The 26,101-nt window shown below is 38.6% G+C and overlaps 1 protein-coding gene and 1 non-coding gene across 2 annotated transcripts; both read right to left on the bottom strand.

Moving 5' to 3' along the window:
• Positions 1 to 1,299: 1,299 nt before the first annotated feature.
• On the bottom strand, positions 1,300 to 1,407 carry LOC118348366. The gene has a single exon (XR_004801460.1). It is a non-coding gene; the product is annotated as a small nucleolar RNA R71 (small nucleolar RNA).
• Positions 1,408 to 17,391: 15,984 nt separating this feature from the next.
• Positions 17,392 to 22,872, bottom strand: LOC118348190. The gene is made up of 7 exons (XM_035689209.1): positions 21,598 to 22,872; positions 20,679 to 21,227; positions 20,118 to 20,309; positions 19,737 to 20,021; positions 18,884 to 19,223; positions 17,817 to 17,933; positions 17,392 to 17,753 (listed from the first exon to the last, which is right to left on the bottom strand). The coding sequence occupies exons 1-7, from the start codon at positions 22,870 to 22,872 to the stop codon at positions 17,392 to 17,394; spliced, it is 3,120 nt and encodes a 1,039-aa protein (XP_035545102.1).
• Between the last annotated feature and the right edge of the window lie 3,229 nt (positions 22,873 to 26,101).

Genomic DNA, 26,101 nt, shown 5'->3' with positions numbered 1-26,101 from the left:
GTATTTTTTATTTATTTTTAATTTATGTATTTAATTTTCAATTACTAAAACTATTTTTATTTTATCATTCTCAATTCATTGTTGATGTTTTCTTCTCCAAATAATCATAAAATTTATTATGTTTATGGATTCAGTCATGCTTTTTCTATTGAATGGATTAACTCTTTGATTATGTTTGGTTCAATTATTTATCTATATTGATTTAGTTCTTTGTTACAATATCGCTTCCTGAGTATATTATCGTCATTGGATTTTCTCAATAGTGATAATAATTTACGTATTTTAAAATTGGTGAATAATTTTTTATAGGATTACATTTGGTTTAATCTTGGTTTATAAATCTATACCTTCCAATTGAGAATTTTGAGAATTGAGTTCCCAATTGAGTTATTCACTGAATTAAGAATAATTAAAATACCAGATTTGTGCAAGGGATTCCCGACGCTTTACTTGTCAAATTTGAATACTTTTTCCATTAGTCACTCTTCTTCACTTTAATTGCATTTAAAATAATCTTTGTTCTCCATTAATCATTTAACATTTTTCTTTAGTTTTTTTGTTCCTTCTATTATTCTTTTAATTTGTCACTCTGTGGAATCGACACTCCAAAGTTGTGCTACAACTATCGCGTTATTCTTTGGGCGTAATCAAATTTTAGCGCCGTTGCTGGGGAGACGGTAGAAGAATCGCTAGATAGGTTTTTATTTCAGCAGTTTGTAAAGGCGGTAACTTCGTTCCCTTTTTAGCTTACTGCATTATTTTTTTCTTTCTTTTCATTGTATTTTTAGTTTTTAGTATTTTGTTACCTTGCATGCATAGATTTAGAGACACCTTGGGTAGATTTGCTTGTAAGCCTGTGGAAGAGTTAGAATCAAGTATTTTAAATCATTTATTTGACAATCCATCTAGTCCCGAAGAAATGAGTGAACACGAAGATTGACCCATTAAAACTCTTCATGATTACCTCCACCCTACACGCATAGCCACACCGTCATGCATCATGTTTCTAGCTAATACTCGCCAACTGAGTTTTAAAACAGGGATGATACAGTTACTCCCTACTTTTCATGGTTTGGAAAATGAAAATCCATATGTGCATATTAGGGAGTTTGGTGAAGTAGTTGCGACTTTTCATAGTCAAAATGCAACTGATGACGTTGTGAGGCTTAAGTTCTTTCCTTTCTCTTTGAACGATAGAGCTAAGAGTTGGCTATACTCGCTGAGACCACGATCTATTGGGTCATGGAATGAGATGACACAGATCTTCTTTAATAAATACTTTCCCCAACATAAGACCAACGCTTTAAAACGGCAAATCTCCACCTTTGCACAAAATGATAGTGAGACTTTGTATCAGTCTTGGGAGAGATTTAAGGAGTTGTTGAGTATGTGTCCTCACCATGGGTATGAGAATTGGTGCTTAGTGAGCTATTTTTATGAGGGACTTACACCTATAGAACGCCAATTTCTGGAGATGATGTGTAATGGTGAGTTCTTACATAAAGATCCTGATGAGGCCATAGAATACCTCAATGAGCTTGCTGAAAAAGCTCACACTTGGACTGAACCTAGTGCTACTGAGAGCACAAATAGGTCACGACCTACAAGAAACCCAAATGGTGGTGGAATTTACCATCTCAGGGAAGAGGATAACCTAAAGGCAAAGGTTGAGATGCTCACTAGGGAGCTAGAGGTGTTAAAGACTAAGGACTTAAAGCCAACACACGGGGCTAATCATGCAGAGTCTTTTGGACCTTGTTTTGTGTGTGGCGGGGTAGATCACCTCGTCCAAGAGTGTCTCACATATGCTGAGATGAGAGGGATGTATGAGGAACAATGTAATGTCTTAGGTATGTACAATAAACCTTTTACACCTTTATCTGATACCTATAATCTGGGATGGCGCAATCACCCCAATTTTAGCTGGAAGTCTGAAAACCAGTAGCCTGCACAGCCCCCTAGATCATATCCTACACCATATCATGCACCTTCATCTTCTAGGAGTCCTTTAGAAGACACTTTGCACGCTTTTATTGAGGCACAGGGTAAGACTAACCAAAAGTTTGAATCTTTGATTACGCAGGTTGTTGAAGAAAATAAGGAGATAAAGAGCCAAATGTCCAAATTGATGAGCTCCTTGAGTGTGAATGAGCATGGCAAGTTCCCTTCTCAAGCTCAATCCATACCCCAACGCCAGCATATGGCTAAAGGAAATTTGAAGGAGGTCAATGCCAGTGTGACACGAAGTGGTAAGTCCTCACACATCCCAACAACTAATAAGCCAGAAGATGTTAAAGAGAAACCAAGCAAGGATAGTGTTGAGTTGCCCAAAGAAGCCGGGGTAATCAAGAGCCCAGTTAAGGTATCATATCCTCAAACTTTAAAATCTGGTATGCGAACTTTGGATTCTAGCAATGAAATCTTGGAGAACCTCAGGCAGGTAAAGATCAATCTTCATCTTTTGCATATTATTAAACAAGTTCCTACTTATGCAAAAGTTCTCAAATATTTGTGTACAGTTAAGAGGAAGCACCATGTTAAGAAGACAACATTCTAATAGATCAAGTTAGTACTCTAATTGAGCAGCGAATTCCTCCTAAGTACAAGGATCCTGATTGTCCAACCATTACATGTAATATTGAGAATCGAGTTTGGGCAAGCATTGCTAGATTTAAGAGCTAGTGTAAATTTGATGCCTTATTCCATTTATTTGCAGCTTGGTTTGGGTGAAATTAAGCATACTTCTGTTGTGCTTCAATTGGCTGACCGTTCAGTTAAGAAACCAAGAGGGATAGTTGAGGATGTTTTGATCCAAATTGACAAGTTTTACTACCCTGTTGATTTTTTAATTTTGGATACTCAATCTGTTGTTGACTCTAACTCTAAGATTCCTCTCATATTAGGTAGACATTTCCTTGCTACGGCTAATGCACTTATAAACTGCAGGAATGGGCTGATGAAACTATCTTTTGGAAACATGACCATGGAGGCCAACATCTTCCATATCAATAATCAGCCTAGGGAGGATGATGAGTGCCACCAAACATACATGATTGACACACTCATAGACAAGGAAGTTCACACAACTCATGATTCTGATTCCCTTGAATATTTTCTTGTTAATTCTGAATTTGATACTATGAATGATTCATTTGATATTGTTGATGTTTGTGTTATTTCTGATGAACCTCAAGATTATGGCCCACATATTTGGCAATCAAAATTTGAGGAGCTGTCTAAGAAAAGTGAAAAGCAGATTCCTTCAAGCATGGATAGTCCCAAATTGGAATTGAAGCCACTGCCTCAGGTCTTAAGCATGCATTTCTTAGCTAAGGTGACACTTTTCCTATTAGTATTTCTTCGAAATTGAATGCTGGTAAGCATAGGAAATTTCAGTTGACCGAGTTGGAGGAGTTGAGAAATGATGCTTATGAGAACTCTAAAATCTATAAGGCTAAAACGAAAGCGTTTCATGATAAAAATATTAGTAGGAAGATGCTTAAGCCTAATGACCTAGTGTTCTTATATGATTCTAGACTCCATAAGCACCCAGGAAAACTTAGGTATAGGTGGACCGGCCCTTTTGTAGTGAAAAATATTTTTGCAAATGGGGCGGTAGAAATAAAGGACCTTAAGGATGGTCGGATTTTTATAGTAAATGGTCAACACCTTAAAATATTAATTGATAGGCAAGTTTCGGAAGTGGAAGAAATTCCACTTGTGGATCCGGATCTATCAACTTTGACCACACCACGCAGGTATGTTTTTCTTTATTTTTTTTGTTTGTTTGGTTTTATTTTTGTTTTCTCTTATTTTCTTTCTTTTCATTTTTGTTTGTTGTTGTTTTATTTGTTTTTGTTTGCAGGTTAGTTTCACTTTGTCAATTCAGGTTACCATCTTTGGTGCTTAGCAAGCTACCCACGTCACTCATCAGGTGTATTCTACCATTTTTAGTTACTCCCCATTCAAATTTGATTCTTAAACATTGAGGACAATGTTTCATTTAATTTGGGGGGTGGTGGTGCAAATTCAGTATTTAAAATGTTTGTTGGAACTCTGTGGCATATTTTCATGTGTCAATTTTTTTTAATTTTGCATCACACGTGCGTCATTCACATGTGTACTCATTCTCATTCATAGCCATCTTCGTGAATTCACCAAACCCACCATAATCATTTTTGCTGAGGCATTCACAGAACCTCTAATGCACTCATCCAAAGTTTGTGGTAAGATGGTGGTTTGACACATGTAGCTAGAGAACTCTTTTGCTTAAGTATTCATGTGAGTTTTGGAGAGGATTGAGAGCCTACAAATGCAGTAAATTGTGATAAGCGTTTATTGATCTGTTGAATTGGGCACTTCTTGTGAGAATATCATTACATGGTTTGTGGTAAGATGGTGGATATACTTGGGATATGACGAACGTCAACTTAGGATCAACGTTTGAGCCTTTCAAGCTAACCCTTTCCATCATAGACCCCTAGTAGCCAACTTTGAGCCAATAAACACATGTAGCTTTTTCTTTTCACATGCCCACATTATCCTTACCTCTCCACATTGGAGTATAACCTACACACTTATTTTCCCTACCCTTGTTACTTCCAAGTGTGTATTAGATGTGGAATTCTTATTTTTCTTGCATGGAATTAAAAAAAAAAAATTGAGAGAGAGAAAAGGGAAGAACATGAGTTACAAGGTGTTCAAGTGAATGAGTTTCAAAGGCAAAAATACCCAGGCTGGGTAGAAATAGCAAAATACCAGGGTGACATAATTCTTCACCAAATTATAAAAAAAATGAAAAAAGAAAAGAAAATGAAAAAGAGACATTATTCGATGATCTGAAAAGTTGGAGAGTACATCAAGTGAGAAGTGTGATCTACTGAGATATTTAATAAGATTCCATTTGTATGTACTTGGAAGTTTTTGAATCCTTTTTCATTTTTTTCATATAGCTCTGAACCTAAGCCACGTTACAACCTTTTGTATTGACCGTTTTGATCCTAAGTAAGCTTTTGGAAAGAATGGTTGAATTCTCATTTGTATGTGTTCCTATCATAAGATCAATGTTTGCTTGTTGCTTGTTCGTAATTACCTAAATCTCTATGTGATTGTGTGTACACCATTTTTCAACTCCATTGAGAGAGCCCCTACATGAAACACTATTATACCCTTGAGTTATAGAGTTGAACCTTTTGCTTGAGACGTTCTTGATGTTGCATGTGTCAAGGTTAGTGGTAAGATGATTATAGCTTGGAGAACACACACACACTCTGTGAATTGCTATAAGTGGATTGACCTTGATGGCTTATTGGATTCCTTAGTTTGTTTTCGATATGTGAATCTAGAAAATGTGAATTGGTGGCCTATTTTGGTGATTCTCATCTCTTTCATCTCTTTAGCATAGAAATTGCTAGGGACTAGCAATAAGCAAGTTGGGGGGTGTAATGAGTGTACGAAAGTGCACTCTAAATACTCTATTATTTGACTAAAATGCTAAAATGTTAATAGAAATCATTGGAATTAATGTGTATTCTTGAATTGGGTTTTTATTTACTTTGGGATACTCCTGAGCAGATTTTTGAGTTTAATTTCAAAGTCTATAAAAGTAAAAGTCCAAACCCATTCAAATTCAAAGGACTTTCAAGTGGGTAAGACGTTGGAACAACCTAAGAACTTTCAACAAGTGAAGGACTCTTCAAATAAGGATAATGATAGGGTTTGAGAGTAATTCGGATCAGAATCCAAAATGAGCTAGGAAACAGAATGGACACACTTTAGTATTTTAATCATACATTTCCGCTCAAATAACGGATTGATGCAATTCTTGATGTGTTGGAAAGCTATCTTAAACCCAGTCGTGAGTGTCAACAAAAATCAGCAACTCAGAATTTGGATGAGATGTTAAGTAGTCAAAAACTCAGTTGTGATCGTACTGGTTTGGAGTATACAACTTCCAAAGACAAATATACTCAAGACTCATCATCCGCTGCCACTACCTCTAAGAGTATCTTCTTTGTCAAAGGAAGTCAAGTTGTGTATGCTCCAAAAGAAGTCATTTCAAAGTGAAATCATCATGAGAAGCCACATGAAAGATCAACCTCAAAGAAGCTGAACCAAGGTAAGTTTGGAAAGAAGCTTATACCTATTTGTCATTATTGTGGTATTTCTGATCATATAAGGTCATATTGCTTTAATTTGAGTAAAGTGCAAAAAAAGGGAGATGAAAGAAAATGAAAGAAAAAGGTAAAGACACTTGGAAACCAAGTACAAGAGTTAAGAGAACAAATAAACACCATAAGTGGCAAGGTATGTGAATTGTCTAAATTTTGTCTTAGCAACAAGGATAAAACAACAAACAGTTGTGATGATGTAAAGCTTGCCTCAAACTCTAAAGCAAAGTGGGTGATAAAAAAAGATGACGTGTGATATTAATTGATAGCACCATTTGCATGTTCTTGCATTCCTTGCATATCAATAGTTTAGGACATGCATTTCACATTCTTTTATTAGTTTGCATCTCTTTTTGTTTGGTTTAGTTTAGTTGTCTTCTATTTTTTCTGTTTTTGTTTGGTTTGTTTGAGTTGTCTTCTATTTTTCTGGTTTGTCATATAAACTAAAAAATAAAAAATGAAAAAGAAAGAGATCATTTTTGCCTAGCCAAGTCAAGAGTATTCGGACCCTCACACTTCCCATACTTGGTGTTGGAACATCTCTCTATTCTTTTTGTAGTCTACAATCTAAGTGTAGACCACATGCCTCATTTTGGCAAAGTTAACTTTTAGTGCACTATGAGAAACTTATTTTCCACGTCTTGTTCATTCCATAAAGTCTCATAGATGTTATCCAAAGGGGGAGTCCTAACCTTAAATTGACTAATACTAGTTGAACCTAATACTAAAAGTCAATAGGTATCTTCTTGTCAGACATAAAGGTTGATCTATATAGAAAAAGTCGATGTTTCTTCATTGCAGAAAAAGACAAACACCTTACACGAATCTTGTCCCTTAAGTCCTTATAGAAAAAATCATTGCCCTAATCATTGCGGAAAAAGATGATCAATAAAATGGATATATCAAGGGTTGTGCAACGTTGTGTTCGGAGGAGATACTCTTTCAAGTATCTAGGCCCTAGCATAAAGTTTTACTTTTGCAGTCAAAGATAACCTATTTGGAAGTATCTATGTGAAAGAAAAAAAAAAAAGCAAAAAAAAAAAATTAAATATTTAAATATTTTATGGTGGTAGTAAGTTGCCTCACTCGTACACCCACATAGACTTTGGCCATGATGAATTTGTGGTGTGTCATCACTTTTTTTTTGGCTCTTTGTTTCAAATAAAAATAGAGTGTGGGTCAGATTTTTTTGGTATATGGGCATTAATTTTGTACCAGGTCAGTACCAGTTTATTTATTTTTTGAGTCTTTATAAGCATGCACTATTTTTTTTATATATATATATATATGGGCAATTTTCTGCATTTTTGTGCACATGGGTCTGGAAGGTATGTTTCAGTAGGAGTGTTTTTGGTCTGAGTGTTTAAGTCCCAATGGGACTCAAAGCCTTAGGCTTTGGTGTGTGGCACGTTAAGCCACTAAGTGGCTTAGCATTTTTCATAGACACTCACCCCCCACCCCCCGATACTTCCTCCTATCTCACTCACGACTCTTCACAGTTTGTGCCCTAGCCAGCTACTACTCTTCAAGAGTCATGAGCTTTAGGGTCCATTCGGTCTCTGCAAGCAAGTTTATCTTGTCTCTACATGAGAGAGCTACACGGTAAGTACAATCTTCTCTTCTTTCTAAGTTCTAGGGTTTGGCAAACACCAGTTTGGGGATTTTTAATTTGCCGTGATTTGAGACTTAAGACTTTGATGGTTGGAGTGTGAAGAAGTAGATTATGTGAAGTAGGTCTGTTTTTGTTCATGTATTGAGGAAGGATTTTTGGTAGTTAATGCTTTATACACTTTGGTTTTCATGTTATGCCTACCAAGTGTTTGATTTTTTGTCTCAACCAATTTTTCTCATGCATTTGTCAATTTATTTACATGCATTCATGTTCATTCATCAGCTTACTCCCATTGCATTGTATAGTTGAGGTTCTTCATAATTGTGGGAGGGTCTTCTCAAAACTTTTATTCTCATATTCCCACATGGTAATCATCATTGGTCTGATTCTGATGACGAGGAGGGTTGAGCCTTTTCATATTAGTGACAAGAAGGGGGAGTTAGAGGAGCTTTGGGGAGCAGATTGATTTTATTTGTACTGTGAAATATAGGGGGAGTTAGATGACTTTTTGTTTTGTGTTGTTTAATATTGAGGGCGAGTGCTAAATTCTGGTTTGCAAAAATTATTTTAGAAACTTTCACTTGATGGTTGATTTCATTTAAGGTTATTTTTGTTGGACATAATTTTGATGTTGGACTAGAACATGCTTAGACTTTTAATTAGATTTTAAATTTTGTGAATTTTTATAGTACTAATCTTAGTCACTGATCTATGTCAGTATTTTTACAGGTCTATATTACATTCATCAAAGTTGATTTTGTCACCAATTTGTCAAATGAGAAGATTGTAGATGCAAGAGTATGGCTAGAACTAGGTGACTAAGTTGTTAAGTTTGGATAGGACTAGGTGATTAAGATGATAGACTTCATCTTATGTTGGAATTTATATTTTGGGTTAATGTAAAATAATTTGAGTTTATCTATAACTATTTCGAGTTTATCTAGAACTTCTTAGGAAGTGTTTTAGATAAGTCAAGAGTGTGATTTAGAGTTTGAAAATCGAGTTCCAAGGGTTCTGTCATTATCCAGAGAAGAGTTTGAATGAGAAACTGTCAATGCTAAGAATATAAGTATCAAGTTCCAGCAAGCAGTCAGCAAAGTCCGTCACGACAAAGTCGCTCCATCAGCAGAATCCTACTGCAATTCAAACTGTTTTTAGATTGTTTATTTAAGGGATCTTATTGGTTAGAATTTGTAGAGATTTAGTTCTAGATATTTTTTAGAGCACTTTCCAATGCATATTTTGGTCAGGAAATTCCTTAGAGAATTTTCATGTTGTTTCTCTCAAAGTGTGTGTTCGTGCTCCATGTTGGAGATTGACTAATCGTGTTCAACCACTGGAGTTCTTGTAGAGAAGTCAATATGTGAAGATCGTCAGAGGTTCGGGCTGTTACTGTAGTAGAGGCAAACGGGTCATTTGTTGATTCAAGTAAGAGAGTCAATTAGCAAATATTTTGTAATTGAGATTTACTTGTACATGATTTTCAAATGAATAATTGACTTTTCTGAGTTTGGTTGTCCAGTAGGGTTTTACCTTTGAAGAGTTCTTTAAAGGGTTTCCCTTTGTAACCAAGTTTGGTGTTATACAATTTATTTTCTTTATGTTTTTTGATTAATTATTAAATAATTACATTATTGACGACTAATTAATTTGTTGAGTGAATTAGTAGATATTTCCGTTAATATACAGGGATATTTGGGTAATTTTAGGATTACTAAAAGATTTTGATATAGATATTGATCCAGGACAATAACATGCATCATAAGAGTGGCAAAACCCAAAAATAATACTGATTAATGTACCCATCCTAAGATTGCATGTAACGAGACCGTATCCTCTGTTGTTTCCTTGGATTAATCCTAGCTAGCTTCCTCACAACGGCCGGACCCTTCCCTATTTTTCGGACTTCCAATGAAGATTTATGTCCTCCCATCACGTAATTGAATGGTTATAATATATAGCCTTTGTTCAAACGACCTCCTCATGTCCATCTCGAAATGAAATAAAATGCTTCGCGTTTAGTTTGGTGATGAGTTTATTTGGATTAATGATTCTTTTATGACCCTTTGATCGTTATTTATGTTTAGAATTTAAAAAAAAAAAAAACTAAAGGTTGATAGATAATTTCACCTTATGATCCAATCTCATTACACAATTTTCCTGCCAAGAATTCGAAAAACAATAAAGCAAAAATCTATAGTATAAAACACTTCCAGGGGATCCGTTATTGCATGTAATTATAAATGTAACGCTCCGTCTCCAGAGGTCTGGAGAGTTATCTCTTGTAACCTAACTCCATCTTCCATAACATAGTTATATACTCCAATATTTCCAAAAAGTACAAATCCATTTATTCAAATAAAAAAATATATGTTCCTCCAAAACTCCATAAATATTTAGAAATATCCATGACTCCAAATATCAAAAAACATAAAATTATAAACCTACTAAATAAGACTCTCTAATAAACTTGTACCCTCTGGCACTTATTCATCTATGATCATCAAACCTTACTCTTGACTTCCAGCTTAGGCATCAAAATTATCTGAAAAATATTGTGAAAATAAGGGGTGAGTTATCAACAACTCAGTAAACAGAGAACGTATAGCAGTGTGTAAACATGAGCATTTTCAGAATTTAGAATGCAAAACTACCTTCAGAATGCAGAAACATAAACATTTACTTTCAGAATGCAAATATCAAAACATGTTACAAAATATTAGAGCGAAAATTTCAGAAAAACATTCTTATTCAAAAATGTTTTGGCATATCAAAATCTGAGACCTCATCTTTATCATATTGGAGCATCACAGCGGGACATATATCATGTTTAGCCCCTATGGTAGGGTTATAAACTACAATTATAACTCGTGGAATGGTCGTATCCACTACTATAACCCGTGGTTGGGTCGTATACCATGTTTAACCCCCCGTGGTAGGGCTACAAACCACCATTATAACCCATGGAAGGGTCTTATCCACAATTATCACTTGTGGTTGGGCTGTATCCACTATTATCACTCGTGGTTGAGCTGTATACCATGTTTAACCCCCGTGGTAGGGTTATAAACCACCATTATAACTCGTGGAAGGGCCATATTATAACCCGTGGTTGGGCTGTATCCACTATTATCACCCGTGGTTGGGCCGTATCCACTATTATAACCCGTGGTTGGGCCGTATGGCACTATTATCACCCGTCGTCGGGCCGTAACGGAAAATCGAACAGAACATCATAATCAGACTTAATCAGAATACGGAATCAGAATCTCATGCCAATGGTTTTAGATGCCACTTCATATCAAAAGCCAAAAACTGAACAGCTTCAGATAATTTCACATGTTCGAAATAAAAAGAATCAAAACATCTTCATTTATTCACAGCAAAACTTTTAAATCTCATGCATCAGAAAATCTTTATTTCATCAAAACAAAACTTAAAAAAAAAATACTAATATTCACTCTTTTCCAGATCAGAAACAAAATGCACAAAAACTAGCTCATTTCTATACCAGTCATGACAAAAATACTCTTCTCTTTCTTACGGATCTCATGAGTAATGCAGAGCAAATAATTGAGGTTATTTTCACATTTCTTTTCAAAAACAAATATATCATGCACATTTTCATAAATCAACCCCAGTTCATTTTCATTTTATTCAAAGTCTAGTATAGAAATCCCGCTTACCTGAACTTCTTAGCTTATTAGAATTTCTCCACAGCAACACTGAACAAAAATTAATCGTCACCTATCGAAATTTCATGCAACTTGAATAAATCTCCAATTGAACAGTTACTTCGTAATTACACCTGAAATGCCTATTTTAATACCTAAAAACCTAAAATTTCTCTTAACACTAAAATACCATCACTCTCTAAATTCATTAGGGTCCAGTTAATAACTCTGGCTAAAACATTAAATCCTAACTTATTTACTAGTGTAATCAAACTACAAAATTTAATACTAGATCATATAATTATACCAAAATATTTTAATTTAAACAACAAGTTTTATTTAATAAACTAGATCATATCTAAAGTCTTTAAAAATAAAATTAGATCATTATCGTTTACTTTTGAAAGAAATATTTAATTAATAAAAATTTAAATTGCTTAAATGATTTCTGTAATCATAAATAAAATAGAGTCCACTAATACATATTAAAAGTTTAAAACACACTAACACAGCTTGTACTCAAAGGGTAATAATGTAACTTCATGTCAATTAAAATATGCTTGACCAACTATATGGTAAGCTTCAGTAGAATATTTGTTATTTGAAAACATGCTCATAATACGTGAACTAAGCTTTATGCGGCAGAGGCTCTCCGTGAGGAAAGGGAATGTGTGACGGCGTAGGGAGCTGGCTAAGGTCAGAGGTGGTGAGTTGCTATGGACCACAAGGAAGATGATGCCTAGAGGGACTTCGAGTAGAGATGAAGGTAGAAGATGAAGACTTTGTGTTCTAGAAGACAAGTGTTTGAATAAAGCCAAACTCCAAACGGCACCGTTTATTTCCCTTTTATGTTATGCTATGCGTTTTATCCTTTTCATGTAATTTCCATATTGTGCGTTTCATTGAGTCTAATGATGTGCATTTTAATTGGTGTAATGTGTCAGAGTCAGTTGAGTTTGTTAGGGAATATATGCGTCTGAGAGGGAGGAGTGAAAATCAACTGGCATTTTGGAATTATCTGGAACTTGTATGGAGGTTGGGAAGCCCTCGAAGCACTCCCATGGCTAGTGGAATTTACTGCTTTCTCTCCTTTCCATTTCATCAAACAGCTTATCTACACTTTCCCATTCACACGCAAAGCACCATTTCTACTTTGATTAAGCTTCCTGTTGACATCCATATCACATTTCTATTCTATTACATTCATCTCATCCATTCCAAATCCCAAATTTACGTTAAGATACATTGAGATTCATAACAAATTGGTATCAAAGCTAGGTTATGAATCTGTGTTTATGGGGCTATCTATGACACCCTTGTCCTTTGAGGGGAGTAATAAGGTCTTGCAAGCTGCTGTATGCACTGGTAGTGGGCTTTTATTGCAGCTGTTGGGGCAAGATAGTGGGGTTCCGCAGGGGCACATTGACTAGGATATTGCCAAATTACTGAACCAGTTTGCTGAGATCTTTGAAGAGCCTAAGGGTCTTCCTCCTAAAAGGGCTCATGACCATAGAATTACACTACAGGAAGGGGCAGCACCTGTGTACATTCGGCCCTATCGCTACCCTCATTAACAAAAGTCTAAAATAGAAAATATTGTGAGGGACCTACTGCAATCCTGGGTTATTAAGCCTAGCACAAGCCCTTTTTCTTCGTCGGTCTTATTAGTCCGTAAAGCGGATGGTAGTTGGAGATCGTGTGTCGACTATAGGGCACTCAACAACATGACGATAAAGGATAAATTTCCAATACCAGTCATCGATGAACTCCTTGATGAGCTGAATGGGGCCATGATTTTCTCAAAGGTGGACTTACGATCTGGTTACCACCAGATAAAGTTGTTCCTGAAGATACGGCAAAGACAGCTTTTCATACCCATGAGGGACATTACGAATTCTTAGTAATGCCCTTCGGATTAACCAACGCCCCAGCTACTTTTCAAGGGTTAATGAACGAAGTGTTTAGGCCCTTTTTGCGGAAGTTCATCTTAGTTTTTTTTTATGATATACTCGTCTATAGCAGTAGCTGGGCTGCACATTTGAGCCATTTACAGCAAGTACTGCAGGTACTTAGAGACCATCAGCTTTATGCCAAAATGTCTAAATGCAGCTTTGGGGTTTTGGAGGTTAATTATTTGGGCCATGTGGTGTCAGGACAAGGGGTGCAGGCTGATTATTATAAGGTCCAATCTATGCTAGAGTGGCCACTGCCTACCAGCCCTAAATCCTTGCGAGGATTCTTTGGTTTAATGGGTTATTACCGCAAGTTCATCAGGCACTATGGGGCCATTGCAGCCCCCCTTACGACCCTTTTGAGGAAAAATTGTTTCAAGTGGACGGGTGAAGCTACACGGGCTTTTCAGGCCCTTAAAACTCCAGTTGCACACCCACCAGTTTTATGCTTACCGGATTTTTCTAAGGCTTTCACAATTGAGTGTGACACAAGTGGCATTAGCATAGGGGCTATTTTGATGCAAGAGGGACATCCGATTGCATTTATGAGTAAAGCTTTGAAGGGTAAGGCACTCATGTTATCTACTTATGAACGAGAATTGTTGGCTTTGGTCTCGGCTGTTCAAAGGTGGCGACCTTACTTGTTGGGTCAGTCCTTTATTATTAAAACGGACCAGCAAGCTCTCAAGTATTTGCTTCAGCAGAAAGTAGGGACGGTGGCACAACAAAAATGGATAACCAAGCTTCTAGGCTACGACTTCTTTATACAGTACAAATTGGGAAAAGAAAATAAAGTGGCTGACGCGCTATCCAGGAAGTTTGAAATTGAAGGAATCGAGGACGGGTATTTAGCTCTAATAACTTTTCCTACTCCCAGCAGGATTGATGAACTAAAAGCTTCCTATTCCTCTTCCTTAGAGATAAGTGAAATTCTCCAAAAGTTGCAAACAGGGGCTGAAGTGCCTAAGGGCTATTCTCTTCAACATGGCTTAATTGTAAAGAAAGGGTGGCTTGTTATTGTACCACAGTCTCATTTCAAACAGAAGGTGCTAGAGTATATCCATTCAGATCCTCAAGCTGGGCATAATGGTTATTTGAAGACATATAAGCATGAAAAAATGGATTTCTTTTGGCATGGCATGAAACGAGACATAAAACAAAAGGTGCGGGAGTGCCAAATTTGCCAGACTACTAAGGGGGAAACAGTGCTACCTCCTAGACTCTTACAACCCCTCTCCATACCAACTCAAGCCTGGACAAATATTTCCCTGGATTTTGTCAAAGGATTGCCCCGATCCCAAGGGTTTGATGTTATCTTTGTTGTGGTGGATCGTTATACAAAATATGGTCATTTCATTCCATTGACCCACCCTTATACAGCAGCAGTAGTATCACAAGCATTCTTAGATGGAGTTTTCAAACTCCATGGGTTTCCTAAAACAATAGTCTCAGAAAGGGACTAAGTGTTTCTAAGCTCTTTCTACAAACATCTTTTCTCACTATAGGGGTCATCCTTACACTACAACTCTGCCTACCACCCACAATCAGATGGTCAGAGAGAGTCACTCAACAAATGTCTCGAGGGCTATTTACGTGCTTACACTAGACTCAAACCCAAAGAATGGAGTAAATGGTCGAGCTTAGCAGAATTGAGTTATAATAGCTCTTACCATACGAGCTCCAAGATGTCCCTTTTCGAAGCTCTTTACGGGTACCCCCCCTAAGCTGATGGCATATGTACCGAGAACATCATCCACTAATGTCGTGGACCACTTGTTGAAATCAAGAGAGCAAATCAGGAACTTGTTGAAGGAAAATTTGGAATGGGCTCAAGACCGCATGAAGTTGTACGATGATAGGAAGAAGATAAAGAGATCATTTGTAGAAGGGGATTGGGTGTGTTTACGCCTACAACCTTACTGTCAAAAATCAGTGGCGATGCGCCATAACACAAAGCTCTCTCCAAAATTTTATGGGCCTTTCTAGGTCCTTCAGAAGATCGGCACGGTCACCTACCGGCTAGCTCTCCCATCGTCGGCAAGAGTGCACCCAGTGTTCCACGTCTTCTATCTCAAGAAAAACATCGAGGACCAGATTCAAGCTATTCCGACACTTCCTCCAGTGGACAAAGATGGGTCTTTTATTCCTGAGCCAGAATCGATTGTGGATCGCCGTCTGAGTCACCAAGGCCACAGGGCCATTACCGAGGTTCTCGTCAAATGGGTGGGAGCTTCGTCCGAGGACAATAGTTGGGAGAAGTTATGGAAGCTGCAGGAGCTTTACCCACACCTTGTGGGCAAGGTTCTCTGATGGGGGGAGAGTGCAATGGACCACAAGGAAGATGATGGCTAGAGGGACTTCAGGCAGAGATGAAGGTAGAAGATGAAGACTTTGTGTCCTGGAAGACAAGTGTTTGAATAAAGCCAAACTCCAAACGACACCGTTTATTTCCCTTTTATGTTATGCTATGCGTTTTATCCTTTTCATGTAATTTCCATACTGTGTGTTTTATCTAGTCTAATGCTGTGCGTTTTAATTGGTGTAATGTGTCAGAATCAGTTGAGTTTTTTAGGGAATATATGCGTCTGAGAGGAAGGAGTGAAAATCATCTGGCATTTTGGAATTATCTAGAACTTGTATGGAGGTTGGGAGGCCCTCGAAGCACTCCCGTGGCTAGTGGGATTTACTGCTTTCTCTCCTTTCCATTTCATCAAACAGCTTATCTACACTTTCCCATTCACACGCAGAGCACCATTTCTACTTTGATTAAGCTTCCTGTTGACATCCATATCACATTTCTATTCCATTACGTTCATCTCATCCATTCCAAATCCCAAATTTACGTTAAGATACATTGAGATTCATAACATGAGTGCGAATGCAGAGCATTGGGTGAGAGAGAAAATGATGAGAGAAAAGGAGATAATGTGAGAGAAGAAGAGACTACGGCTTATGGCTTACGGTGAGCAGTCAAGATGATGGGTGGCGGCTTCCGTAGCTGGCAGCGTTTGAAAATATTCTGATGAGCACAAACAAGGGCTTGTGCGATGGAGGTGTGGTAGTAACGGGTCTTCTTTGGGAAAACAGGGGCTTCTTTGGTGTGGAAGTGGTATGGTTTTACGGTTGTCGTGTGGTGCAACCTTGGTGGATGATGGGAAGGATTCACCGCAGTGACTAGGCGGTGCGACTGGGTGGCCCGTGGCCAAGCTGGGAAGGATGTTGCCATTGGATGTTGTTGTTCTTCCATGGTGGTTGAACGTGGAGGCTTGCGGGTTGTGTGGTTTCTTGGGTGCGGTGGTGAAAGGCAGCGTTGTGGAGGATCTTGGCACTTTGGGGTGGTTTGTGGAGGTGCAGTAGGCTAGCAGCAGCAATGTGGAGGAGGTGTTGCTTCACTACAACTCAAGTGGTGGCCCTCTAGCTTAGGTTGAAGATGATCACTATGTGCATGAGGGGTTGTGCCATGTGCGTGAAGTGTGTAATGCATATATATAGAAAGAAACTGATAAAAAAACCCTAGAGAAACAAATGGTAGAAAAACTGTCGTGAATGTATATCTCTTATGCAAGTAGTTGCCGGGAATGTCGTAGGGATAGGAACGTGCATGCCGTGGAGAAAATTGACGTCAAGTGTAACCCTAGTTGAGGGAGGTTCTTCGTGCATGAGATGATGCCTAAAAAGCCTAGGAAGAAAAATAGGAAAAAAACTTGCATGGCGTAATCTCACCAGCTTGGGCTTTAGTGCTCGTTTCAAAGTATTAAGGCCTTGACTTTTTTTTTTTTTTTAAAGAAAAGTTAGGGTCACCTGTACACTAGTGACCCCTCCCCAATATTATTAATAACCCTCACTTGTGGCGGAGGAAAACCGTGGTTACAAAGACAAGCATCTGGGGTACAAACGATAAACCCAGAATGCAGGAAAAACCTAGCCGGAAAAAAAACTAACAAAAAACAACAAAATAAACGACAAACAACAAAAACTCGAAACTAACTAAAACGCAAAGACGGTAAACCTGAGTAATCCATACGGATAAGACCCCGCAATGCACGGGGGGTCTCCGTTAAATGCGAAACTGCTAAGTCTTTTCCAGAAGCTCCCTGTTTGGCTAACCAATCAGCGATTTTATCTCCCTCTCTAAAAACATGGTTTATCGAATAGGTTATGGAGTCGATAATGTCGATAATTTCCTCCCAGAAATCCTCCAGATACCACACCCCACATCTCTTGCTCTTCCACCAGGATATAACATTCATAGAATCAAGCTCAATATGCACAAAATTAAGAGATAAAGATTTACAAACCTGGAGCCCATGAAGAAGGGCTAGAAGTTCAGCCCGATTATTAGAACCTATGCCAATGAATAAGGAAAAAGCATGAATAAGTTTTCCATGATTATTTCTAATGATCCCACCTATCCCTGAGGCACCAGGGTTACCCAAACTGCTGCCATCTGTGTTAAGCTGACCCATCCCTCCGAAGGACGATTCCAGATGATAGTTTTGCAACGCCGAATTGGAATAAGAACAGCCTGGACATTCAAACTTTTTAATACCCGCAAATCAAAACTGGAAATGTGAGAACTAGCATGCATATCACGGCATATAAGACTAATCCACCAACGAACAGAATGAATAAATTCTGAGACAGGTTCAAAGCGACCCTCCATACGCGCCAAACAGCGCCTCTGCCATTGTCTCCAAGTTATAATCACCGGAAGAATTCCCAAAATAATACCAACTTGAGACGAATTATTAGCTCGACGAAACCACCTTTTCACTGTATCTTTCCAATTTTGACCTATCGAGATCCCAAGATAAGTCCCAAAATAACGTCAAGTATAATTAGCAATATCACCTGTAAAAAGAACATGATTTTGGTCCTCAAAGTGACCATTAGCACAACAATCACAACGAGAGGTAATAGGGATGCCAATACGACGAAGATGATGATCGACACTAAGGGCCATATACCAAGCTTTCCACATGAGAGACGACATTTTAAGAGGGTGACACTTATGCAAAATCCAGGAATGACCCTCAATAATATCACTTCTAATGCGGATACAATCCCAAGCCGACTTAGTAGAAAACAGACCATTATCATTTTTAGTCCAAATCAGAACATCCATACCAGGCTTCGCTTTGCAAAGATCCTCTAAAATTTCATCAATTTGATCGGCCCCACTAACTGACGAATAAAATCGACATCCCAAACATTATTTAATTGACAATCCTTCACAAGAAGATTGGGATGCCCCACAATATTCATATCATTGCTTAAAGGACCTCTGTCTCTCCATTTATCATACCAGAAAAAAAATCTTACCATCCTTAAGACGCCATTTAGAATTATCCAAGATCAAAGGAAGAGATTTAGCAATCATTTTCCAAAACCTAGAACCCTTAGTAGGATCAACCAAGGTCCAAGGTTTTAAACCCACATATTTACTCTTAAAAAAATTTGCCCATAAAGAATTACCTTGAATAAGATTCCAAGCAAATCTGGCATGAAGGGCTTTCTGCATATCATCGAGGTTTCTAAGCGCCAAACCTCCTTCCTCCACGGGACGGCAGATAGAATTCCAGGCCACCCATTTTTTCTTACCTTTGCCATTATGCTCCCCCCAAAAGAAAGTACTCATCATCCGGTGAATGTTTTTAATAGTAGCTTGAGGGACATGAAGGACAGCAAAAAGATGAAGAGCCATACTAGAAATAACGTGACGAAGTAAGGTAAGACGGCCACCCATCGACAGAAATATCATCTTCCACCCCGAAATTTTCTTTTGGATATTAGCCAGCATATCTTCCAGATGAACCTGTTTGAGACGACCCAAAATAATAGGCACTCCAAGATATTTGAAAGGAAAAGATCCTTCTGAAAATCCAGTCTTCTGTAATAATAAGTTTTTGCGAACAGTAGAGATTTTTTGGGAGCAGAAAATGGCAGATTTAGAGTGATTGATACACTGACCCGACCAACTCTCATATTTATGGAGCACAGATAAGACCTCCCTAATAGCTTGGGAGCTACCATTAGAAAAAATAACGACATCATTAGCATACATAAGATGAGAGATTCTGGGTGTACCTCGGGCCTGGGAGAATTGACCAAATTTTTTGGCCTCCACACTTTGCTTGATCAATCTAGAGAGAATCTCTTGAAGTATAATAAATAGATAAGGAGAAAGAGGATCACCCTGACGTAAACCTCGGCCAGCTTTGAAAAAACCTTTAATAGTGCCATTCATTATAATAGAATACCAAGGAGTCGAGATGCATGTTCTGATAAGATCACAAAAATTAGAAGAAAACCCAAAACAACGAAGTACCTCCAGAAGAAACAACCACTCCACGCGATCGTAAGCTTTAGCCATATCTAATTTAATCATGATATTACCACCATGGGCCTTTTTATTAATGGAGTGAATCATTTCCTGAGTAATGGTAATATTATCAAAGATACTTCTCCCTGGAATGAAAGCTCCTTGTTCCCACGAAATCATTCTAGAGAGGAGACCTGTCAGCCGATTAACAATGATTTTGGAGCATATTTTATAGAACACCGAGCAAAGGCTTATTGGCCTAAATTTATCAAACCCAGAGGGAGTATCAACCTTTGGAATTAAGACCAGAAAAGATGCAGTGAAAAATCTTGGAAGATATTTTGAATTAAAAAATTCAGAAATGGCTTCCAAGACATCTTCTTTCACAATATCCCAACAGCTTTTGAAAAAGCCCGAGCTAAAATCATCAGGTCCCGGAGAACTGTTAGAAGGAATAGAAGAAAGAGCAGAAGACACTTCCTTCATAGAAGGCATCCCACACAACATCAAATTGTCAGAATCAGAAATAATAGGAGAAATAAGAGTTGATAAATCAGGTAACAAACTAATCTGGGATCCCTGCAAAAAATAAGAAAAATAATCCACAGCACCCTGATGAATACTCTCCGGCGAATTAAAGACCATACCATTCGATGATCTCATGTACATCACTTTTTTATGCCGTTTATTAGCAAGGCAGGCATGAAAAAATTTAGTATTCCGGTCTCCTTCCATATGCCATTTTAACTTAGCCATTTGAGCCAATCTAGTATCTTCACGACGGAGCCAATTATCCAAATCCGCTGAGGCAACAATAAGATCCCGCTCCATAGAATCATCCCAATTTTGCTGAAGTTTCTTTTCCTACTCCTCAATTTGCTTCTCAAGAGATATAATATGCATTTTAGTATGACCGAAATTCTATTTATTCCATTCACGCAAGGTGACCTTAGTAATCTTCAATTTAAAAGCCAATTTAGAGAGCCCATGGCCATCAAAAGTAGCAGACCAAGCCTGCTTGACGCACAACAAGAATTGAGGATGATCCACCCACATTTGTTGAAAGCGAAAAGGCGAAGGGCCATAAGAAGAAGGATCCAACTTGAACTCAATAACCATGGGGGCGTGATCAGAAGTTGTTCTTGGCAAGTAAGAGCAAACCGCATTCGGGAAATACGAAAGCAAAGAAAAATCCATAAGAACACGATCCAGCTTAGCCCAAGACCTAGCAAGACCCGACTGCCCATTACACCAAGAAAAAATACTGCCTTTAGAATTCATCTCAACCAATCCACCTTGGTGAATCCAATCATTGAAGTCCGACATCGCCGCATTAGATCTAGGAGATCCACCCCTTCTCTCCGAGTTATTCTGAATAATATTAAAGTCTCCAACAAACAAACAAGGAGCCGATCCCATAGCTTGGGAGCTAAGGTCCTCCCACATAATTTTCCTCTCGTACATACTACACTTAACATAGATGATAGTTAATAAAAACTGAAAGGACCCAGTGTTTACCAGAAGAGAAACAAACTGCAAGTTGGATCTCACCACTTGAATATCAAGAGAATTAGCCCAAAAAATCCAGATTTTACCACCAACATCCACATTAGAAGAAAAGGAATCAAATTGAAGATAATGCTGCAACCTTATGGCTTTGTCCACATTTTGAAACGGTTCAAGAACCACAACCAGTTGAGGTTTGAACTTGGAAACTAAATTCTTTAATCTTCGACGAGAGGTACCAATGCCACGGACGTTCCAAACAATTATAGAATTATTCATAAAGATAAAGTAGAGGGGCGGGTGATGACCCGAGTGGAGCTTCTAACTTTCTCAATTTTTTTTTCTTATATTTTTTCTTTACCTGTTTATCTTCAGACTCCGAATGGTACTCCTTATAAAGAGGTAACACATCTGGAGGGATATCAGGGTCCGGCTCAGAGACAATATCTTCAGGATAATTGTCAATATTTTCCTTGCTACTTTTAGTAGGTAAATTCAGTTCATTATCCTCAATCGTAATGCAGGCAGGTTCCTCTAGAATCAGAGTAGGAAGCGATTCAACATTAAAGGAGAAAATATCATTTTGGTTCAGAAGGTTACCTGCAGCCTCCGAAGGCACTATCACTTCTCTAATACAATGAGTATTGAGTTCCATATTCTTCCCCAGATCAGAGTGAATTTCCAAGCTGTTCCCAGGCTGTTCCAGACCATTCGGTAGCGCACCAGCGGACTCAGTCTCTGAAGTAGGAACTGGAATCTCACCATCCCGTTTATTATCAGAACTTGGTCCACCAGAAACATATTCCCCAGTCATACGTTCCTGATCATGAATCCCATGTTGAGTTTTAACTGCATCCTCACATGGCGCCACAGGTTCAGCAGCCTTTGTTTCGGGAAGTAAAAACATAGGATTATTTATTTCACCATCCTCTTTCTGAGATGAAGTGTTTCCACCCGATTCATCCTTTTCTTTGTTTCGTCCCCGGTTTCGTTCCTCCTGCTTGGGTTTACCTGCTCGACAGGTCTTAGAGTTATGTCCCTGCACTTTGCACTTACCACAATACGCCGGTAACATCTCAAAAATAATCTCTTGTTTTCTGCTCGTAGCCAGACCAGGAGTGCCAATCCAGAAGTACGAAATCGGCTCCTTAGCAGTATCCATCTCCAAGCAAAGCCGAGCTCCATCAGTTCGGGTCGCACAACGCGTGGAATTATCCCTGCGTATGAATCGACCAAGCGAAGCGGTGAAGATCCGAATGAATGATTCTTGATAAAAGTTGGGGGGTAATCCGAGAAGGAGGATCCACACCGGAACATTAGAAGGTTCATGTTCCTCATTAAAATCAGGAGACCAGTGGAACGCACGGTAAGCCACTTCATTCACTTCACATGATTCACGGGACAGGGCTTTCACAAAGTCTGCTTCCGTAGCCAATCTGATGAAGACGTTTCGGGGCAATTTCATAGAGGAAACCTCCGGGATAGAAGACAGACCCCATCGACTGGCAATGAACGCACGAATCGCATCGAGAGAGGGACGTTGGCGGAGGAACTTGATCACAATCGAGAAGCGGAAAGGTTCCGCAGATCTGTTGATTTCTTCCTTTGAGAATTGAAAAAATATTTCTCCGTCCATTACTTTTGGAACACGATGGGCAACTGAGATTTCAGGGAGTGGTTACGGCGCCGCAACAGCCATTTCGGCGAAGGATGGACGGCCAGAAGAATGGCCATCCACGGCTGCCATGCAGCCACAACAAGCAGAGCACGTAAAGGGCAAAAGCGTCAATCAAAAATTGCTAAAGTATAATAATATCTTTTCCAGGAAGCCACCCATATAGGGAAAAAGGAAAACAACACAAATCCAATTGACAAGGCCTTGACTTACTAGTCTAATTCGTTCCATAACTAAGTCGGGCTCGATACCAAATAAAATAAAAAAAATCCCACTTATCCATAAAAAGTATTAACCAAAAATAATATAAATATCAAGCCCAAAAAAAGTCCATATTCCATAATACAAATTTTGGACCCGTAACCTATTTCCAAAATTACTCGTTAAAACCCAAGTGGGCTTTTCATCCATATTAAAAAAAAAAATTCGAACACGAGTTTCGTGCTAGGCCCGGGTGTTACAATAAATCTCCTAATTAGGTAGTAATACATGATGACTCTCTTGCCCAAGTCCTTCCTGCCTTCTCATGACCAAACATATATATTTCTTGAAAAAGATTTTAGAAAAAAATAATGATCGGAAAATATATAGCTTTTAAAAACATTGATGGGTTAATTGGTCTTGATGAGGATTTTTTTTCATCTTTTATAGGGTCATTTATTTGATCGAAAAATGGATTTTAAATTCAAAATTAAAACAGTATGTGAAAAATATTGTTTTGTTGATAATAACTGATACGCATGAGTACAGATATATACAAGTGTAATACCATAATTCTATGAGAGAACACATCAGTAAAAAAAGGTAAGATAGCATAGGTTGGATGCATGATTTGTGGAACTAGCAGGGTGCATGATTTGAGGAGGTTATTCCATGCTCAGGCGTTGGTGAAGCTTTGACCAAACCTTTTAATGTAGAGGATATGGTGGCTTGATGCATGGGAACAAATTGTGCACTGTCACACCCCTGCAAGTTCAACAGGGAGGAAGCAATGGTGAGCTTGGAATGGAGTGTGGAAAAATTTGGTGCACCCAGGGGTTTCATGAGGACGTCTGCAGGTTGATCCTTGCGAGAAATAAACCTAACTTGAAGCTGTCTGAGGCTAACTCGTTCTCTTACAAAGTGGAAATCAATGACCACATGCTTGGTACGAGCATGGAAAATGGGGTTGACTGAGAGATAAGTGGCACCAATATTATCACACCATAAGGTTGGACATTGAGGCAAATAAACACCAAGTTCTTGAAGGAGATCTTGTAGACATATTAATTTAGAGGTTGAGTTGGCTAAGGCTTTGTACTTAGCCTCAATGCTGGACCGGGCAACTGTTTGTTGCTTGCGAGAGCTCCATGAAATTAAATTATTGACAAAGAAAAGTAGATAGCCATTTGTAGAACGACGATCATCAGGGCAACTGGCCCAATTCGCATCTGATAATGCAAGCAAAAGATGAGAAGAATTTGGTTTTATACAAAGATCATGCATGCAAGTGGCCTTAAGATAGCGCAAGATGCATTTGACAACTGTCCAATGGTTGATAGTGGGATGGTGCATTTATTGGCACACACAGTTGACTGCAAAGGAGAGATCAGGCTGAGTGAGCAAGACATATTGGAGGGCACCCACTGTGCTACAATAAAGTGTATGATCATGGAAAGCATCACTCTCAAATAGTGTGAGGGTGTGAGGTGAAGACATTGGTGTGGCTATGGGTTTGGCATTAGTCATATTTGTGCGGTGAAGTAGGTCCAGGATATATTTCTCTTGAGAGAGGAATATGCCTTCAGAATCAAATTGTTCTTCAACCCCCAGAAAATAATGAAGTTGGCCATGATCTTTAATCGGAAAGCTATTCCGAAGACGCCGCAACAGAGAATTAACCGCTTGAGATGAGGATCTTGTAATAAGGATATCATCTATATAGACTAGAACAAATACTTCAAAATTGTGTTGGCGGTGAGAGAATTGTCAGCTTTGGATGAGAGAAAACCAAATTCAAGTAGCCAAGAACTGAGCTTGGCGAACCACGATTGAGGAGCTTGCTTAAGACCATAAATGGCCTTTTTGAGCTGAAAAACATGTTGAGTATATTGTGGATGAATAAAACCAGGCGACTGGGCCATAAATACAGATTCAATAAGATCACCATGCAGAAACGCATTTTTAACATTGAGTTGTCGAATCTACCATTTTCATGTGATTGCAAGAGACAGGATAAGTAGAATAGTCTGTAAACTGGACTGAAGGTTTGCCCATAGTCCATGATAGGTTGTTAAGGAAATCCTTTGGCCACCAACCAAGCCTTGTGCCACTGAATGCTACCGTCGGTGTTACGTTTCAACCGATACACCCATTTGCATCCAATAATATTCATATGAGGATTGGCTGGAACAAGTTTCCAAGTGTCATTGTGTAAAAGAGCATCGAACTCGTCGTTCATGGCTTGTCTCCATTCTTGGTGCTTGGAAGCAGTGGTAAGACATGTGGGTTCTTGAGAAACAGAGTTTGCTGTGGTGAGGAGAGCATGCAGTGGATAGGATACAGTATCGTCGATGCGATTTTTGGGACACCGAATTTGATTTTGGAGCCTTGTATGCGGATGTGTACGGGGGCAGCAGGCTGGTCTGAAATAGAGTTGTTGGTTGGTGTAGAGACAACCATGGTGTGGGGAGCATTTGTTAAGGAAGATGACACTGTAATGGCCCATTAGACTTGTGCAGGAATTAATGAGATATTGTGGCTTGATGTTGGTGACGAGCTTACTAGTGGTGAATGGCCAAGGACAGGAACCTGCAAACAAAGTGGAAGAGTTGCCTGTTGGGAGTGGGTCGTGTTAGTAAGGATTGATGAAACAGAATTACACTCTTGGAAGGAAAACCGACTCTCACCAAATTGGACATGGCGAGATATTTATACAAGACCAGTAGGTATATGGAGACAATTATAGCCTTTATGAGAAGGACTATGCCCAAGGAAAACACACAATTTAGATCGATAGTCAAGCTTGTGAGTATTATAAGGCCGGAGGTTGGGCCAACTAGCAGATCCAAAAGTTTTCTAAATTTTATAATAAGGTTTGGTCTTAAAAAGACATTCAACAGGAGATTGATTTTTAAAAATTGGAGAGGGGAGTTTATTTATAAGAAAGCAGGCCGTCCAAAAGGCATAGGACCAATATTTTTTGGGCACA

The sequence above is a fragment of the Juglans regia genome, chromosome 4 (assembly GCF_001411555.2).
Source record: "Juglans regia cultivar Chandler chromosome 4, Walnut 2.0, whole genome shotgun sequence".
Classification (NCBI taxonomy): domain Eukaryota; kingdom Viridiplantae; phylum Streptophyta; class Magnoliopsida; order Fagales; family Juglandaceae; genus Juglans; species Juglans regia.
The sequence above is the reverse complement of the archived record's forward strand: the minus strand, read 5'-3'. Positions and strand labels throughout refer to the sequence as shown.